This window comes from Lonchura striata, chromosome 1 (genome assembly GCF_046129695.1).
Source record: "Lonchura striata isolate bLonStr1 chromosome 1, bLonStr1.mat, whole genome shotgun sequence".
Classification (NCBI taxonomy): domain Eukaryota; kingdom Metazoa; phylum Chordata; class Aves; order Passeriformes; family Estrildidae; genus Lonchura; species Lonchura striata.
This window is the reverse complement of record NC_134603.1, coordinates 156,400,512-156,419,718: the sequence shown is the minus strand read 5'-3', so window position 1 is coordinate 156,419,718 and position 19,207 is coordinate 156,400,512. Positions and strand designations below refer to the sequence as shown.

The window sequence follows — 19,207 nt, the reverse complement described above, 5'->3', positions numbered from 1 at the left end:
GGAGCAGGGAACAGCTCCTACCTTGGTCTTCTTCTCAGGGCTGGGTGGGAGCTCCTTGTTGGGAGGAGCTGTGATGTCGTTCCCACTCACGGCCTCGGCTGCTTTGGCCTCCTCTGGCTTGGCTGGGGGAAGGAAAGGACATTTCTAAGTTTAAGCTTTATTATTTTTTTTTTTAGATATGTTTTTTAGTTTACTGTTATTCACCACAGCAGCAGCAGGAATCAGAACTGACACAGCACAGGCTGGTGTTAGTGGAAAAGTTCCTAAACCCCAGAATACCTGAAGGAAGAAAGATTTTCCCTGAAACAGGACAGGTTCATCCAGATGCTGTTAGATTCCAATTTCTCGTATTATCCCAGTGGGAAAAGCCAGGCAGCAGATGAAGGAAACCTGTGATTTACTTTAAATAGCAAATCTTCTCATCTTTTAAGTTGTTACAGGAAATTGTAAGAACGTTGCACCAAATTGATCAAGGAAAAAAACCACTGGGTTTTTGGGGACTGGGGACTTTGATAAAGAAATTGTAGGTGAAGATGAAGGTGAGGTTCTGACCTCTTCCAGGCTTTACACTTATCCTGGAGTGGGGCTCTGTTCCCTGCTATTCCCTATTGTTACAGCTGTTCCTGCTCAACCTTTCTTCTGCCCACATGCACAGCTGGAGCCCTCAGTGAGCAGGGAGGGTTCCCAGGAGCCAAAGGGAGCAACAGGAAAGGTCACACAGGACCCTGGATCCAGCAGCACAAGGATCTGGACCTGCTGAGAGACCCAGAGGAGGCTCCAGAGCTGCTCCAGGGCTGGAGCCAGGCTGGGAGAGCTGGGAATGTTCACCTGGAGAAGCTCCAGGGAGAGCTCACAGCCCTTCCAGGGCCTGAAGGGGCTCCAGGAGAGCTGGAGAGGCACTGGGGACAAGGATGGAGGGACAGGACACAGGGAATGGCTTTAGCTGAAGGAGGGTACATTTGGGTTGTTTATTAACAGGAAATTCTTCCCTGGGAGGCTGGGCAAGTCTGGCACAGGGTGCCCAGAGCAGCTGTGGCTGCCCCTGGATCCCTGGCAGTGCCCCAGGCCAGGCTGGATGGGGCATGGAGCAGCCTGGCACAGTGGAAGGAGTCCCTGCCATGGCAGGGGTGGGATGGGATGGTCCTTAATGCCTCTCTCCATCCAAACCTCTCCAAGACTCCCAGAGCAGGAAGATGGAGATCCCATTCTGGCACACAGGATCACGCTGACCTCGCTGGAGCTGTGCTACAGCACAAAGCTCAGAGCCAGCTCCAAGAAGTGCCACTTTTCCCTGTGCTTGTTCATTCTGGCCATTGCCACCCAAGCTGTGACACTGGCTGGGGACAGTGAAGACACCCTGAGGGGCTGGAGAGCAGCACCCCCTCCTCATGTCCTCTGGAAAGCCAGAGCCCAAAGCAGTGTCCAGCCCCAGCAGCCCCAGCACCGCCCTCCAACCCAACAAATTGTTCATTTAGAAACAGTTTCCCCAGGTTTTCTCCCCAAATCCCTGAAATCCCACAGCAGCCCTTGGTGCTGCCCAGCACCAGGGGACAAGCAAGCAGCAGCTTCCCTAAAAATCACTTCCAGGCCCTCCTTCCCCAGGGTGCAGCTGCACAACCACACTGCCCTGGGCTGGATCCCGTGCCACGAGCCCAGCATGAATTCCTGCATCTCCCCTGTCATCTGGGGATTCAAATCCAGCCTTATCCGTGTTGGACACTGCTTTTTATAACCCTGCAACAGATTGTGACAAGCCCAGGGTAAGGATTCCAGCAGCAAACAGCCTGTTCTCCACATCTTTTGGAAATTAGTCTCTATTCCCCGTTCTCCTGCTTGTCAGACTTGACAGGAGCGTCCCAGAGGATGGCTCAGTCCTGCTACAAGCCAGGAAAATAAAATCATCCCGTGCCTCCCTCCTACCAGAGTATGGCTTGTTGTTCTTATGTTCTGACTCCAGGGTAAGCTCAGGATAAGCCTTTTCCCCCTGAATTGGTTTAACCCCTTCCTACCCATCTGGCCTGCCAGTTCTGCAGCACTGGGCTGAGCATCCTGGGCACCACACAAGAGCCTTGTGAAGGAAAACCAGCAAAATGTAGAGGCTGCTTTAATGCAAAATCCTTAGGAATTGTGTCCGTTCACCTGGAAAACCCGTTGGTATTGCAGCTGGTGTGTATTGGCTCCTCTCTCTACCTGATTGCTCCCCTGCATTTCAAGAATGCTTTCTCTTCTCCTCGTTTCACAGTTCCATCCACAGCAATGCCAGCAGCAGCAGTTGTCAGCAGCTCCCTCTCCTGAAAAACAGCCTCCTGCCCATTCCCTTCCCAGTGCTTCCCTGCTTCCTCTGGAACCCTGCCAGTCTCAAATATCCCCCACATCAAGGTGACTTCCCAGCTGCTGGAAGCTGCTGTCATTAATTATTCCAGCTAATTCAGCAGCAACATTAAACCTCTGGCTGACGAGGGGCTGCAGCACCCACGACAAGAATTCCCAGGATCAGGGAGTGCTCCTCAAATCCTACAACACCCAAATGTTCAGGATCTGAACTCCAGCAGCTTCCACGTGTCTGAACCAATGACAACATGAATTTCATGTTATTTCATTTTGCTTAATAGAAGGTGAATAAAAAACACGACAGGACAAGGGGAATGGCTTGCCACTGCCAGAGGGCAGGGTCAGATGGGAGATTGGGAATTAGGAATTGTTCCCTGGGAGGGTGGGGAGGGGCTGGGATGGAATTCCCAGAGCAGCTGAGGCTGCCCCTGGATCCCTGGCAGTGCCCAAGGCCATGGCAGGGGTGGCACTGGATGGGCTTTAAAGTCCCTCCAAATGAAACCATTGCATGATTCTATTATTATTATTATTATTATTATTATTATTATTATTATTATTATTAATCCAGGGGAACTGGGTAAAAACCTTCCCTACTTATAACTCAGGCTCCATCTCTCACAGACTCTGACATTCCAGGATACACAACCCTGCACCATCCCCCAGGGATTACAGAAGGAGAGGTTTGGGGTTTAATATTCATTTGTCCTGTGCTCATCAGGACATTTGCCCTCATTCATGGTTTAATTACGAGGGTGTTCTCAGAGCAGAGAACTGGGACCATTTCCTAGTTACAGGGAATATTAGGAAAAGCTGCCAAACCTTAATCAAATTTGTTCATTAGGCTGCAAGAATGATTTAGGAGACTTTTGAGTTTGCTTGCTCCCCCAAGCACAGCCAGAACCCCCTGGAAGATATTTGAAAAGCATTTTTTGTTGGAGCTGCTGTGCCCCGAGCTGGCTCCTGGTGCTGCTCACCCGGCTGAGTCAGCAGCACCACGGGACATCCCCAGGGAAAGGGGCTTCAAGGAGCCAGGGAAGGACATTCCCAGCTGGAATCTTCCATGGATCCCTCCCAGGCACAGCCCTGCCATCAGCAGCTTTCTCTCCACACTGCTGGCAGGGCTGGCAGTGCCTCCAGCCTCATCCCCTGTTCTTACCACTCCTGTTCCTGATGGTGAAAATCACACATCCCAAAATCACACTGCTGGCATGTCCCAGCAGTTCCCAAGAGCCTAGCACTGCAAGAAATGATCCCTGCCATTATTCCTATCATGATTCCTATCAAGAAATCATTCCTATCACTGTTCAGGCCCTGGCACAGGGTGCCCAGAGCTGCTGTGGGTGCCCCTGGATCCCTGGCAGTGCCCAAGGCCAGGCTGGAGCAGCCTGGGTGATTGGATTGCCTTTAAGGTCCCTCCCAACCCAAAGCAGCCTGGAATTGTGTATTTAAGTGCACCAGTGAGAACAAATGACTCCACAAACTGAACCTACCAACTCCAGCATTTGCTTTGGGGTTCTACAGGCACCAGTGAGGAAGGAGCAAACTCCTAAGTGGCCTTGTGTAACCTGCAACAGCAACACCAAGAGTCCTCCAGAGACACCCGTGGGCTCAAACTCTGCAGCATTGCCAGCAACAGCCCCCAGCAGTGTCTGAGCTGTGCTGGTGGAGCCCCAGGCTGTGGCCAGCTCCATGGCCAGCTCCATGGCCAGCTCCATGGCCAGCCCCAAGCCCTTCCCAGCCCACAGCAGCTCCCCAGGCTCCTGGAGCTGAGCACACCAAAGCCCCAGCAGCTGGAGGGGGCACACACTGGGTTTATCCCACGTGGATCCATCCACTTGGGAGTGCTCGGTGCAGTGTGAGCCCAAAGCACCAAAAGCACGTCTGGCAAAGCCCCACTAAAGTTTAAAAGCCTGATTTTAAAATAAATTTGTCTCCAGAAACCGGGTACTTGTTATGGTTGGATGAAGGTCCCAGTGAACAACACCACGTGGGGTTTGGACAGAACTGGACTCGGAGGGAACAAGACTCAGAATAAATCAGCAGTGGTGATTTTTCAGAATAAATAGTAATAATGAGATGATCTGTGCCAAAACGACACCCAGGAAAGCAAGATGGAACTCCTTGTGCTAAAAGCAAATAACAGCCTCCCTACAGATCTGCAAAATGGGAAGTGTAACTCTCAGGCTTGCCCTGATGCAGCAGAGTGAGCCACCAAAGCCCACCAGTGAGGGATCTCACCAGAGCCAAGTGACACACACGGAGCGGGGACAGCCCTGCAGGGACCCTCAGCCCGCCTGGGGTGGTGGCAGCCACCTGGAATGGGAACTCTGGGGCCTGAGGAGACTCTGAACGTGTTTTATCCTCCAGCTCCCCCTCCTCTACTCGCTGCCCCTCTCCTGGTGGCTCCTCCCTGCAGCTGAGGAACCTCTGGAGGAGATAAAGCCTGGCAGAACACAGCCCAGTGGGCGAGGCAATGGCTCTGAGAGCCTTCTTCCCCAAAAACCAGAGAGAGGATCAGCTCCTTCATCAGCTGGGAAGGCCAAAGGTGCCCCCAAGGCTCATCACGGAGCAGCCTGCCCCTTATTTCCCCAAATCTTGCCAGTTTGGACACCGAGTGTCTCTCCGAGGGTTCCTGGCCAGCAGCTCAGCAGAACATCCCGAGGAGCTCTGAGCACATCCTGCCAGTCAGCCAAGGCACTGCTGGGGCTGGAAAAGCCTCTCAGACCAGGGAGCCCCAGTGCCCCCAGCACTGCCCCCAGCACTGCCCATGGCCCCAGGGGACACATCCACACTGCTTCTGAGTCCCTCCAAGGAAGGAGAGCCTTCCTGGGGAGGAACTGGGAATGGTTCCCATCTCATTCCCATTGCCTGAGGGCAGGGATGGATGGGAGATTGGGAATTAGGAATTGTTCCCTGGGAGGGTGGGCAGCCCTGGCACAGGGTGCCCAGAGCAGCTGTGGCTGTCCCTGGGTCCCTGGCAGTGCCCAAGGCCAGCCTGGACACTTGGAGCAGCCTGGGACAGTGGGAGGTGTCCCTGAGGTGTCCCTGCCCACGGCAGGGGTGGCACTGGAGGGGCTTTAAGGTCCCTTCTAACCCAAACCCTTCTGGATCCCCGTGGCCTCAGCAGCTGGACACCCCTCAGGTGACACGGGGACACTGAGCAGTCACGGGCTGGAGGAGCCCAGAGGACTCCAAAGTCTCCATCCATGGGAGGGACACACCTGGGTGGGCCTGGAACAGCCCCCTCTGCCTGCACAAGGCTTTGGGCTGGGGTTAAACCAGCCCAGCCCTGCCTAAGTGACTCCTGTGCCAGCTGCACAGAGGGGGTGCCCACCGTGCCCACAACTCCTCCGAGGGATTCCTGAAGCCAAATCCTCATTATGGGTAACTATGAATAGAATTCTTAACCAGAAGGAGGGGAAAAAAAAAAAAACCCATCCCACCCACTCCTGGAAAAAACATCTCTGCCCATCCTGTGAATTCCAGCCTGGAAAGCATCTGCCTGTCCAGCTGCTCCTCAGCACAGGCAGCCACGGCCCACTGGAGCACCAGGACAAGGCAGCTGGGAGGGGATATGGGGAGCTCATTTACCCCAATTCCCCACTCCAGCTACACCTGACTGCTCAGGGTGTGCTCACTCTCCTTCTGAGCATCTCCAGCAATGGACATTCCACAGCTGGGGGCTTCTCTGATCACCCTTCTGGTAAAAAAAACCAACAAAAAAGCGCAAAAATCTCACAGTTCCCAAATTCCTGGCAGGAGCCGTTTTACAGCTTTGTTGAAATCTCTCACAAGTCACCCAGCATGGTTTGCTTTCAGCTGCTGCTGTTATTTTTCGTTGGCTGACCCATATTCCTATCCTGGAAAAGCAGAACTGTCTCCTCTGCTTCACAACTTGCCTGTCATTGATGACTTTTCAGACAGCAGCCAGAGCCTCCTCCCCATGTTCCTCTCAGGGGTCTCCTTTGGCACTGCCTGAGTGACTCCTCCTGTGATTTATCTATCCCAGCTCCCACTGCAGAGCCCCTGCAGGAGCAGCTGTGCACTGAGACACTGCACTCAAAGCAGGCACACGCAATCATGGAATCCCACAATGGTTTGGGATGGACAGGCCCTAAAAATCATCAACCCCCTGCATCCTGCCCACTGCCCCAGGCTGCTCCAAACCCTGCCCAGCCTGGCCTTGGGCACTGCCAGGGATCCAGGGGCAGCCCCAGCTGCTCTGGGCACCTCCCCACCCTCACAACCAGGATTTTTTTTCCATTTATCTTCACCTGACCTTTCCCTCTTTCACCCATTAGGATTTACAAACTGAGTTTTTCCTTTTGCTCTCTCTCTTTCTGGACTCCCACAACTCCCCGTGCTGGAGGAAAGCCACACAGGAGCATCTTTATGCCACCTCCACCCTGCAAATCCAGTGCAGGGAGTCCCAGCTCGTGTGAAGTGATGCTGAGCTGGAGCCAGGAGGGAGCAAACACAAACCTTCAGTCTTGGGTAACAGCTCTCCCAAAAGCTGCAACTCTGTGTGAAAAAAAAACCCAAACAGGCAAGAAACTGAAAAGCTTTGCTGTTTGTACTCCCTGAAGAAGTAAAATGAGGCAACAGCACTTACAGGGACGTACCCAGGAGGATCTTTTTGAAGTTGAACCGTGTTACTGCACTGTTTTATAAATCACAGAGCCCAGGAGCAATGCCTGTGTGCAGCTCAACACCAACCAGCAGCTTAGGAAAGAGCAAGAATTCCCAAAAATCCATCGTCCATGCCAAGAGGAGGACCCTGGCAGAACTTATCTTGGGCTCCTCTCAAAAGGCCAGAAGTGTTCCTGTTCTCTGGCCCCACGGTGGGCCAAGGCTGGATCTGTAACCCCATCCTGCTTTTTGGGACTGTGGCACCTCGTGTCCCATCCAGAGGGTGCTGGGCACTGCCCAGGCTCCCCAGGGAATGGGCACAGCTCCAAACCCACCAGAACTCCAGGAGAGTTTGGACAGCACTCCCAGGGATGCCCAGGCTGGGATTTTGGGGTGTCTGTGCAGGGTTGGCTCAATGATCCCTGTGGGTCCCTCCTGCCTCAGGACATTCCACGTTTTTCTGTGGCTCCTTTCTCCCTCCAATAAACGAGGTTTCCGTGGATGTTTGAGGCTGTATCCCCCAGGTGCTGTCCCTCCTGCCTGTCCCCCTGGCTCTGTGTGGCAGGTCCCTGTGTCACCTGCCCTGCCTGCAGCTGCAGCCCAACGTGAACCAGGCCAGGCATCATCCCCAGATCCCCAGGCAGGGATATTCAGCAGGCTAAGCTCGACTAAAACATCATTCAATGAAACAGCTCCATAATTCTCATCGGGATTAGAGTCATCAGCTGAAAATCCATTAAGAGAAATAGATTAAGCAATAAGGCAATGACCATCCTTGTCTTTACTCTCCCTTTTGAATGTAAACAAGCACTGGGACAAAACCTGCTCGTGTGGAACCACAGAGAGGCACCAGCTCCTTCCTCACCCATCAGCTCCCTCCTCATCCACCAGCACCCCAAAGGAGCAGCTGCATGCCAGAAACCACCCTCAAATGAAGCCTTTTTGTCTAAAGCTCTTACAGAAAAGTATTTACAAATACAACAAATCTTCGTTTGGGCAGGAATACAACCCTGAGCTGCTTCCTCCTCCCCAGAAAAGGCAGAATCCTCGCTTGACCCAATCATCTCCTGCTTGACCCAAATGCAGAGGGCTCAGCATTGTATTTGGCAACAAATCCAACTCAGACAACATGTACATCTTCCCTCGTTATCAAGAACTGAGAATAAGTCCGATTCCTCTTTGCCTGCATTTGTAAACATAAAGCTCCAGGATTGTTAAGACTCTTATTTTTACCCCAGCAAGGGAAATCCTACATCAGAACAACCTGAAGTTCATCCAACAGGGCATGAACTGCAATTATGAAGCTGTTCTGGGTAACAGCTCCCATCACAGTGACCCACCAGCAAAACCCCTCCTGAACAGGAGCTGCCTTGGGCAGGACATGCAGTGAGGAGCAGGCAAGAAACAGGGCCCAAATTCCAGTCTCAGGCTGGCCCTGAAGCTGCTCTGAATGTTGGTGAAACCTCAGAGAATCTCTGGGTGCCCAACTGAGCTTGGGCAGTGCTCGGGCCAGGGGACAAGGGGATTTTCAGGGGATTTACATGGAATTCAGAGATTCCCAGACTGGGTTGGGTTGGGGGGGACCTTAAAGCTTCAGTGCCACCCAACCATGGCAGGGACACCTTCCACTGTCCCAGGCTGCTCCAAGCCCTGTCCAGCCTGGCCTTGGGCACTGCCAGGGACCCAGGGACACCCACAGCTGCTCTGGGAATTCCATCCCAGCCCCTCCTTGCCTTCCCAGCCAGGAATTCCTTCCCAATATCCCACCCAGCCCTGTCCCCTGGCAGTGGGGACCATTCCCTGTGTCCTGTCCCTCCAGGCCTTTGCCCAAAGCTCCTCTTCAGCTTTTCAGTGTCTGAAGGCATAAAACTGCTGTTCCACACTGTTCAGAATGTAAAATAAAGACAATCCTGTATTGGGAACACTCAAGCACAAAGGTGTCACTAATGATCCAACGAATTCCAGGGAGGTTCCTCAGTATCCCCCCATCCCAACCAGGCACAGAGCAGCTGCAGTCACTTTTGTTTTTTCTCCCCTATTACAAACACCATTTCCTGTGCTCAGGAACCTGCTAGACCTCACCACTGCAGTGCTGGTTTTTTACAGGCAGCTGGGCTGACATTCCCAATCCCAGCACGAACTTCAATCAGTGCAAACCTGAGGTCAGGGCTCTCACACCCTCACTGTCGCTGGGAGTCTTGGATTCTGTATTCATCTAAACCACAGCGTTCTGCTGGGAGAAAATCCTTCAGGAGATACTGGAAGCTAGGCTGGACTTTATGGAGTATAAAGAAACCTGAGCTGGAAACCCAGGATGGTTTCCTGAGCTGGTGCTGGGTGTGACAGACCCAACCTGCAACTCCTGGTGTTTCAGAGCAGAAAACAGCTCAGGGAGATGCCAAGGGAGTGAGAGAAGGCAGCAGGTGAAGGCAGTGCTGGAGGACATCACTTCTGGCAGGGCCACTGCTGGAGGTGACACTGGGTACAAATAAATGCCAATAAATCACACAACGCTCGAGTGTCAAACCTGTCCTTCGTGCTGGGAACAGCCACTTGTCCAGGGAGATTTGATTCCTGAGGGAGCTGGGCAGGTCCTGGGGCTCAGCTCTGATCAGGACTAATCTGCAGGCAGCATCTCCTGGCTGGAAATGCCCACAGTGGGCACGCGAGGGGTTGAACTGGGAGCGCCTTTGGGGCAGTTTTTATAAGGAAATTAAACTCAAATTAAACTAAATGTGCCATCACCAGATGGGCTTTAAGAAGGTCCCTTCCAATCAAACCACCCTGGGATTCTGTGACCACACCAACACCCACCTGTCTGCAAGGAAGAAAAGTTTTATGTACAATTCTACTAATTCTTGCTATGAAAAGAACACAAGAGGAGCAGATATTTAGCAAAAAATCCCCCAACCCTCGGTGGGCAGAACCAAGGAAGTCTGCTTTAAGTGGAGATACCATACAAATGATTTGGATCGGGCTGCACAATTCTTTAAAGTATTTTTGGGATGATAAAAGGTGCAAGTGACAGAATTTGTTACCCCCAAGTGTGAGCGCAGAGATGAGGGTGAACAGACAGAGCAGGCAGAAAAAGAGAGGGGTTAACAAAAAGCAGGGAAAACCTCTTTGTGTCAGAAGAAATGGATCCATTGAGCACTTTGCCTGGCGAGGGGATGGAGACCTGCAAGGTGAGTGCTGGGATGGGGCAGGGAGGATGATCAGGAGCTCAGGGCAGGAACTGAGAGGGAATGAAATGCACAGGAGGGATTTAGCAGCAGCTCCACCTTCCAGCCAGCACTGCCTTCCAGGAGAGTTATTTTAACTACAACCACCTCTCTGCTGATTAACAGGGGAGAGGGAAAAATCCTCAGCACAGAAAGTTGGAAAGCTTTTCAAGAACATCTAAGGAATTTCTGTCTGGTTTCTCCTGCGTTCTGAAAATCCTCCAAACTGCACATACAGAAAACATTTTGTTGCATTTACTGCTTTGTTTGCTTCCAGGAGAGGATAAAGCCAGAGATTAGAAGAGTAAAAGCTACAAAGAGTAGAAAATAAGTTTTCAAATTCTATGGTATTGATGCCTGTGAGAGCTCTGCCAGCTCAGTGATCCTCTGTATCAGCTCACCCAGACCTGTGATTGCAAGGACAACAAACAAGCTTTCATAATAAAGATTGCAAGAGCAAAATTTTAAACCAAATGCTAAAAAACCCTTGGCAATCTGAATAAGCCATCTGCAAAACACAACCCAACCAGAACACTCGGAGCACTCCCGTCTCAGTGACCTTTCCATCAGTGATGCTCAGCCCCTCTGGGGAAAACATATCAATCCACTTCAGAGGAGGTTTTAAATGTTGTGTCTGATTTAAAGATCCCACCGAGCTGTGCTTTCAAACAGCTGCCCCTTGAGCTGCACAGATGCCACCAGCCAAGCCAAACTGGGGCTCCCAGTTGCCCAAAATATGAATTTAGTTGATGATTTGTCTTGTAGTTAAACCTTGGTGTCAGGGCAGGCGTCGGCAAATCCCACCACCCCAAAAAAACTGGGACGTGGAAAGTGTCAGCAAACACCATCACCCCAAAAAAACTGGGGCATGAAAATTATCAGCAAACCCCTAAAACTGGGACATGAAAGGCGTCATCAAACCCCAAAAAACCTGAGACATGAAAGATGTCAGCAAACCCCCAAAAATCTGCGACATGAAAGGTGATGGCAAGCCCCTTCATCCCAAGAACTCTGTGATAGGAAAGGTGTGCACAAATACATCATTTTTGGGTTTTTTTTCTGCTCCACATTTCCTGCCAACATCTTTTTACTCCTGCCACAGTTTCAGTTCCCAAGACTGATGACCCTCTCATGTTTAGGTACAAAATCAAGCCCAGGTGACCGCAGAACACGCGGGTCTGACCTGAGCCCAAGGGAACATCCCCAAGTGTCCCATCCCACCTTGGCTCTAGCCAGGACCTCCCTGGGACCAGCACAGGGCAGCCAGTGGCTCCCACCTGCCTGCCAGGAGCCGACAGCTCTGTTCAGGCTCCAGAAGCCAGGGCTGCACTCCTGAGGTGCTGCCACCACCATGGCCACCACCTGAGCTCGTTAAAATCCGTCCCTCGAGCCAACTGTGAGGAACCAGGCAACGCCGAGAGGATGGGAAGGGAAGAATCCCATCCTCAGAACTCCATCCTTGGAAGTGTCCAAGGCCAGGCTGGACAGGGCTCGGAGCAACCTGAGATAGGAGAAGGTGTCCCTGCCCATGGCAGGGGTGGCACTGGATGGGCTTTGAGGTCCCTCCAACCCAGCCCATCCTGAGGTCCTGTGGTTCAGAAAAGGTGAGAGACATTGGCACATCACCGAGGGCAGTTTGTACTACCCAGATGCTCCCCAGCTATGAGATTGGGAACTGAAGCATCTCGAGAAATAATTCGAGAAGGCAGGACTCTAACTGGGCACAGCGGTGGTGAGTGACCGCTGGCTGCGGGGCGATGACCGGAGCCCGGCGCGGGCACCAGAGCTGCCGGAGTGACCATGGGGTGTCACTCACACACCACAAAGCCAAAGAAACCCGTGGCTGTGCTCACACAGCCCCTCGGGGACTGCCCTGCCCCGCTCCGAGAGCTCAGCTCACCCCGGGACTTTTGGGGCTCACTCCCCTGCACACTTGGGTTTTACCCTCCCCTTCCTCTCAACGTGACCGTTTCCATTTTGCATCAGCCCTCGAGGGGCTGACAAACCAGCTGGCTACAAAAGGATGCAAAAATCCTTTTGTGAATCTTTTGTCTTTATCCCCTGACACATTTTCTCTCCTCTCCTTAATGCGGGCGACACACAAAGCACAAACACCCTCGTCGCATCCAAAATCTGGGGGAAAAGCAGGTTTATTGCCGGCTGGGGCTGGCAAGGGGGACACGGAGATGTTGTTCCAGGCGGGAGAACAAAGATTAACTACTCTTCTCACAGATTTTAAATCCGGGAAGAGTGACCTCATACACCACAGCACCATTGAAACAACAAACCCCACAGAACACAACAAGCTGCTATTGACCCTTGGAATGGGAACGGCTCCATTCAAACGGGGGGTTTGGGAAAGAGCTTCCAGAAAGTGACAGGGAAATTCCACTTTGAATTTCACCACCGGCAAGAGCTTAACTCCATTAATCATTGCACCCATCACTCTTGTGCTCCCCTCAAACACAGTGCCCGAAGCTTACGGGAAAGGCACAATCTGCAGATTTTTCTGGCAGGGGCCGAAAGGTTTTAACTTTGCTATCACCCTGCTCTCAAAACGCAACTCGTGATCTGGGGTTCCTCTCTGGGGGAGGTGTGGCAGGAGGGTACCCAGGGGAGACCGGTGGGGATGCCACGATCTGAAAATCCAGCTCTCCCTTTTAGGATCCCCAACAAGCCATTGACAGCTGCTGCTGCTGCACCGGACGCTGTGCAACCAGCCAGGCAACGAATTTCCCTGTTTTCCCCTCCGTTTCTGTCTGGACAGATCCTTTGTTCTGCCTGCCGAGCGCGGCCGGTGCCGGGCTCCCAGGCGCACCCTCCGCTCTAAAGTCACCGGGCACTTCCCAGCTCCTGCCCGGAGAGGTAAAAACCAGGAACATACCATCACTTGGGAAATCTCCTTGCTTGGGAGACGGAGAGCTCTGCACGCTGCTGACCTCGATTTCCTTCCTCTCCGGAGGAGCCGTTTTGCCGGGCTCCAGCTCGGCGCCTTTGCCTTTGGAAGCATCGAGCCCCGGCGCTCCATCGCCGCCGTCCCTCCGGTGCCTCTCGCCCGCCGCCTCCTGCCGCTCTTTGTCCTGGCTGCCGAGCTCGGGGATCTGCTCCAGCTTGCTGCGGACCACGCTCGGGCTGCCCGGCTCTTTCTTGAGCGAGCTGCCGCCGTCCCGCTCCTGTCGCTTCTCGGCGGCCGGCTCCTCCCGCGCCGGGGCCGGGGGCTGCGCGCCGGGGCCGGGGCTCGGCGGGGCGGCCGCCCGCTCCTCGGCCACCGTCAGCGACCTCTTCATGGGCGAGCTCGGCTTGCCGGCCGTGGGGCTGCGGCTCTGGGTCAGGCTGCTATGAGGAGAGAGCAGCCCGGTGGCGACGTCTTCTCTAAGCACCGGCTCAGGGTATTTATCGGCCAGGTTAAGGGTTAGGGGCACCGACAAGTGAGAGCACTCTGACATCGCACGCCTCATCGCCTTCCTCTGGTGGGCAGCCCCGGCCAGCGAACTGCCCTCCGAGCCCAGCTGCTCGTCCATCTCCTCCTCCAGCTCGGGGCTCTCGCTCAGCTCGCTGCTCTTGGACTCGTCCTGGGCCAGCTCCACGGTGGTGGTCGGAGGGACCCCTCTGGCTGCGGGAGCGGGGGAAGAGAGCCCGCTCTGCCCGCGGCTGTCCTTAACCAGCCCCAGGACACCATAGCCGGGGGCTCCGTCTTTCTTCACGGCCGCTTCTTTAGAGCCCGAGTCGCTCGGCAGGATGGGCTGGAAATTGGGGTTCCACACGCTGATTTCCTGCTCCTTCATGTATTTGCCGGGATCGCTCTCCGGCACGGATAGATGGGGCAGCTTTGGCTCCGGCTGGCACTTGGTCTCCACCCCAGCCTTACCCACGGCTTTCTCCTGGTCGGTGATGGCTTCATTTCTACCCAGCCCGGGACCGGCTTTCTCGGCTGCCGCCTGTCCCACGCGGAAATCGGTGGCTTTAGGGTTCCCGAAGTTGCCTTCTGCAGGAGGAAAGGTTTCCGAAATCAAGGACCAGCTCTCAAGGTGACCTGCAGCCGCCTGGTATTTCTTGCCCGGCACCTCAATTTCTCTTTTGTCCTTCTGAGCTATTTTTAGCTCTTTGTCTAGCTTTCCCTCGAAGAAGCAGAGCTTGTCCTCATCCGTGAAACCGGCGTTCTTAACGAGCCCGTCCTTAATCGGTCCCCCGGCGTTCACGTTCAAGCCGATCTCGTTCAGCTTCCCCTCGGTCCTCTGCCACTCGAACTCGGTTCTGCCGAAGTCCTTCGGGGGCTCCATGCGGTGGAAGGCGGCCGGGAAGCTCTCGGGGCTCTTGCCCTTGCCCAGCGGGCTGTAGTCGGGCTGCTGGTCGGAGAGGGACATCGCGGCGGCTCCGCTGCAGCGCCGGGCTCGCTGCCGTGACGCCGCGGCGTGCCCCCGGTGTTCGTGACCAGCCCCGTGCTCCCCACCCCCTGCGCCGCCGCCTTCACTTACTGCAGGCAGCCACTAGTTCCCAAGGAAGCGGCAGGTTGCATCCTTTCGTGGAGAATCCTCAGGAATTCGCTCGGGGAAGGCGAGCGCCCGGCCCCGGGCTGAGGATGCTCTGCGTTTATCGGCTCAGGGGAAGGTTTTTCTGTCAGCGGCTTTTGGGGGGGTCCCCGCACACGTCTGGGGGAATTTGGGCTCCTCCTTTTGCTCTGCCGAGCTCTCGATCGATGCTTTTATCGGTATCAATTCCCGCTGATGAGCCATTCCAAGGTCAGCGATTCCCCCGCGAACAAAACCGAAGCACGGCCCCCCCCCAGCCCAGCCCCGACAGCACGGGGCAGAATGAGCTCTTTCAGCAGCAGGGCTTTGTTTTCTGTGAATTTTAATATATTCTTCCGGAGTCAACAGCGATCACAAGTCCTGCTGTAATGAGGATTTCACAATTCGCAAACTGGATCGCTCCCGTAAGCAAGAGGACAAAGCTGAAAAGGATGGGATGGGATGTGTCTGGAAAGGTCCCAGAGTCTCAAATACAGCAAGATTCGTTTTAATTATATTTTTTTAAACATGAACACATCTTACAATATTTTTAGCTGGTTTAAAGACGCCACGTATCTGTGTTCTGAAACGCCTGCCTCTTTGGGTCCACAAAATCTGCCAGACAAGCCAGACATGTGCCCCAGTTGTCAAAAATACAAACTTCACTGCTTGTTGTCCTGGTTGCAGGTGGATTTTTTTTCTGTCACCCTTCGTCCACACCAGCACTGCACACTTTGTGTTGACCCATCCCAACCCAGCCTCAACAGCCCTGATGTGCCCTCCTCAGCCACCTCTCCAGCTCCTGCAGCTGGGAGTCATTTGGCCACCATTCCCCTGCTTGAACTGGGCTGCAGCTTGCTCAGAGGCTGCATTAGCACCAAACTGCAGATTCAGCTTTCATTCTTAAGTGTCTGGTGCAGCTTAATCCTTGACTGAGGCAGGTTTTGCTCTCTGAACCAGGGTCACAGCACATGAAGCATCCCAGATACTGCCACACTCCACTCCGGAGAAAATGTCCTTAGAGCTCGTGGAAAAGGCCTCCCCTGCTCGAGTTGAACTGAAAGAAATGTATTTTTATACCCAGAGCCTGCAAGTTCCACTACGCCCCCTGAATTGAACCTGCTGTGAGAAATGCTACAATCCACACATTTATCTGCTTGTATTTAAGCTTGGGATTTAAGGCACTGCTATATTTAAAAACAATGACTAAGGAACTGTAAGTTATATGAATCTTTCCTGACAGCCTTTAATTAACCAGAATAGTTCCACCCACAACCTTCACTTCTCAAAGAGCCTCAACAATTTTTCTCTGCTTTAAAATATTCCGAGGTGTCTTGCTGTGGGAAACGGGCTCTCAGCTCACGGCTCGTGCTCTCCTCCTCCCTGATGTAGGACTCATGTTTGCAAGCATTTGTTCACTCTGAAAGTACTGACTGTGCTCCCCAATCTGGCAGGCCCCGAGTTCCTCTAATCCTGTGTAATTACTGTTATTCCTCCATTTCTCATTCAATCCAAACCAAGATTTTTTTTTACAGGAAATCTCAATCCACCAGATATCCCTTAAAGCACTTCACCAGGAGTGAGGGCAGCCCTGTAAAGCTCTCTGAAACCACCTAGGAGCTTTTTATTTGATTTTTTTTTTTCTTTTTAAAGCAAATATCTACTATTTCTAACAGAGGAGGAGAAAACCCTCTCTGGTTTCAGGGCTGGTACTTCAGAGCCTGGCATCGTGGAAGGGATTTGCATCACAGGGAAGAAAAGCCTGACTCCATGTCCGTGCACAGCCCCCACTGCTGCCCTATTAAATAATATTTTCTCTGCTCACTTATTAAATAATATTTTCTAATGCAGGAAATGAACCACAGTCAATACCTGGGATGCTCAGAAGCGGGAGAATGCTTAGCTATGAAAAATCTCCAAAGTCAGCCAGTATTTAATCTCCCAAGACATGAATGGAGGTAATGCAGAGTTCACATGCTGAGAGCTTCCCAACAGCTTCCTCCTGCCCACAGCATGCTGCTCCCAGAGCCCTGCCCAGCTCCAGGGCCCTGGCCTCTATCTTCTACCCAGTCCTCTTCTTCTGATTTCCATTTATGAATATTCTGCCTCTGAAGCTGTGCCACGGTGGTTGGGCAAGGCCAGGAATGGCCACTCGATGTGACCAGCAGCCCTCCCACCAGAGCTTTGCTCCCTCTTGTTCCTTCAGATTCCCATAAACCTTAAAATCCCTGAAGAATTAAAAGGCAAACTGGTCAGTGAAGATGAGCCAGAAAGGGTGGAAGGATGTTCAGAATACAGAATTGGGAAGATTTTGAAGGTGACTCAAGTAAGGGATGGTCTCACTGGAGCAGAGCTGCGTTGGAAGGGAGAGTCAGATACCCTCAAAGAAACCCCACCACTGCTTTTACCCTCAGTCCAACGAGGAGGAACATTTCATACTCCTCAAGTACCAAATCTGATGTTTCCCTCTCCTCTGGGCTCCCCACCACCTTTCATGTCAGGCAGGAGCAGTGACACCATTACAAGATGCACGTGGAGCTTGGTCCCCACTCCCTCCCAGAGGTGAGAGAGCCTGGGCTCGAGGAGGAAGGCTCTGTTTTGCCTCTTCAGGAGGAGGAAGGCTCTGTTTACCTGTACACAGGGAGGTAAGCTCTCTTTTGCCTGCTCACACCCTTTAATCCTCATTAAACCCTGTCCTTGCTTGCAGGGGGAGCTGACAGGACCAGCCTGCCCGGGATGCTGAGCACAGTGTCAGACCCAGCAGCAAGCTCTGCAGCCACCCAGAGCTACTGGGATGCTTCCACTGATCCCTCTGCCAGGGCAGCCATCCCAAAGGATGCCTGAGCCCTCCCTGGGCTGCTCCAGGTGGAGCTGGGCTGTGCCAGGCCCCGGAGCAGGCGGAGATCACTGCATCCCACGTCAGCTCTGGCACCCAATCTGCAGCCTCCCAGCCTCAGCAGATGAATCAGCCTAGTGCTTCTATTTTTGCTTCACTCCCAAAGCTATTACTTATCCCTGCTAATGCTCTGGGTTTTTTGTTTTTTTTTTTTTTTTTTTTTTTGCTTTAATCTAACACGATCATTTCTGTGCAGCCTCTTGCACTGGTTTCTAAGGCAACATCACTTTCCAGGATGATGAGCTCCTCCCTGCCAGCATGGTTGGTGTGGTCTCTAATTAAGAGTTATTACCAAGAACAGCAATCAGAGGCAGCAGAGCCACGAGGACACGCTCTGTGTGCCCAGGAACCTGGGGTTTACACACCCCTGCCCTGTGTGCTCACACACACACATGGGTTGTGGAACCAGCCTGACATCCTGCTCAGCTCACGCTTCACTTCTTCCCACAGGCTGCAAGAAACCAGGCTGAAGGATAAAACTGGAATATTCAGGATTCTGACCACCAGAACCTTGCACTAGAAGCTTAACATTGCAAAGGTGTGGAGCTGTACAAACCTTGAACACAGCCTCATGTTTTATAGGACGGGTCGTTTACACATCAAATCCTCAGAATTTACATCAGAAATCAGAGATCAGCCAAAACCAGAAATCAAACACACTCAAGAGTGTTTCCAACTCAATATTTGCTTACTGTGGGGGTATTTCATAGTGGAAACCGAGTAGATTCAACACAAAGTTCACCAAATGATGCACAAGCCACAGACTGGCAACATCAGCCAGGGAAAGAGGTTGGGAATTCAAATTTCCCAGAAAGTTGCACAGCATCACTAAGGAAATGTGGTCAGCAGCCTCAGCCTGGCAGACACTGCAGCCAGAAGTGGATTTATTTCACTCCCAGCTTTTCTTGAAAATCTGAGAGTCAAGGATGAGCAGGAATATAAAATAAAGAGATCAACCTCAGGAAGGCTGGCCAAGGAGCAGCTCCAGGGGAGAGCTGGGCACGGCTGCATCCAGCTGGAGAGGAAGCAGAGCTGGTGCAGCAGGGTGAGGAACCAGCTGGGGAACAGCAGGGGCATCTGCATGGCATCAGCTGCTTTGGGCAACCCCAAAAGAACACCGAGCTGTGGGGTGGGGCAGGACAGGGAGGGGGGATTTAGATGGGATATTGGGCAGAAATTCCTGGCTGGGAGGGTGGGGAGGTGCCCAGAGCAGCTGTGGCTGTCCCTGGATCCCTGGCAGTGCCCAGGGCCAGGCTGGATGGGGCTTGGAGCAGCCTGGGACAGTGGGAGGTGTCCTTGCCACGGCACTGGATGAGGTTTGAGGTTCCTTCCAACCCAAACCATTCAGGGATTCTGTGATCCTGTTGGATCAGAGGCCACTGAGCACTGAGCACTGCAGAGCTGCACCTCTGGAAAAACATCCTGTAAGCTCAGCTCAGCTCAGCTCAGCTCAGCTCAGCTCAGGTTTTAGCCAGGAACACAAGCAACACCTCCACAAAACCTTCTGTTCAAGCTGAACCAAACTTGAATATTCATAAATGGAAACCAAACCAAGGGCCAAGGTCCCCTCTCCAACCCGTGTGACACTGATAGAACTGCCTGGTGACACCGTGTGGGGCCCA

The 19,207-nt window shown here is 53.0% G+C and overlaps 1 protein-coding gene across 9 annotated transcripts in view; it reads right to left on the bottom strand.

Annotated features, from left to right (window-relative positions):
* Positions 1-19,207, bottom strand: part of MAP4 (microtubule associated protein 4) — a 150,018-nt gene that overhangs the window by 23,440 nt on the left and 107,371 nt on the right. For 6 of the 9 annotated variants that reach the window (XM_077790011.1, XM_077790021.1, XM_077790013.1 and 3 more), the window contains exon 13: positions 22-122. In XM_077790011.1, coding sequence (XP_077646137.1) covers positions 22-122 — 101 coding nt within the window. Of the gene's footprint in view, positions 1-21; positions 123-13,065; positions 15,000-19,207 lie in introns of those variants that run through there. The other 3 variants (XM_021538978.2, XM_021538980.2, XM_077790029.1) reach the window with 2 other exon arrangements.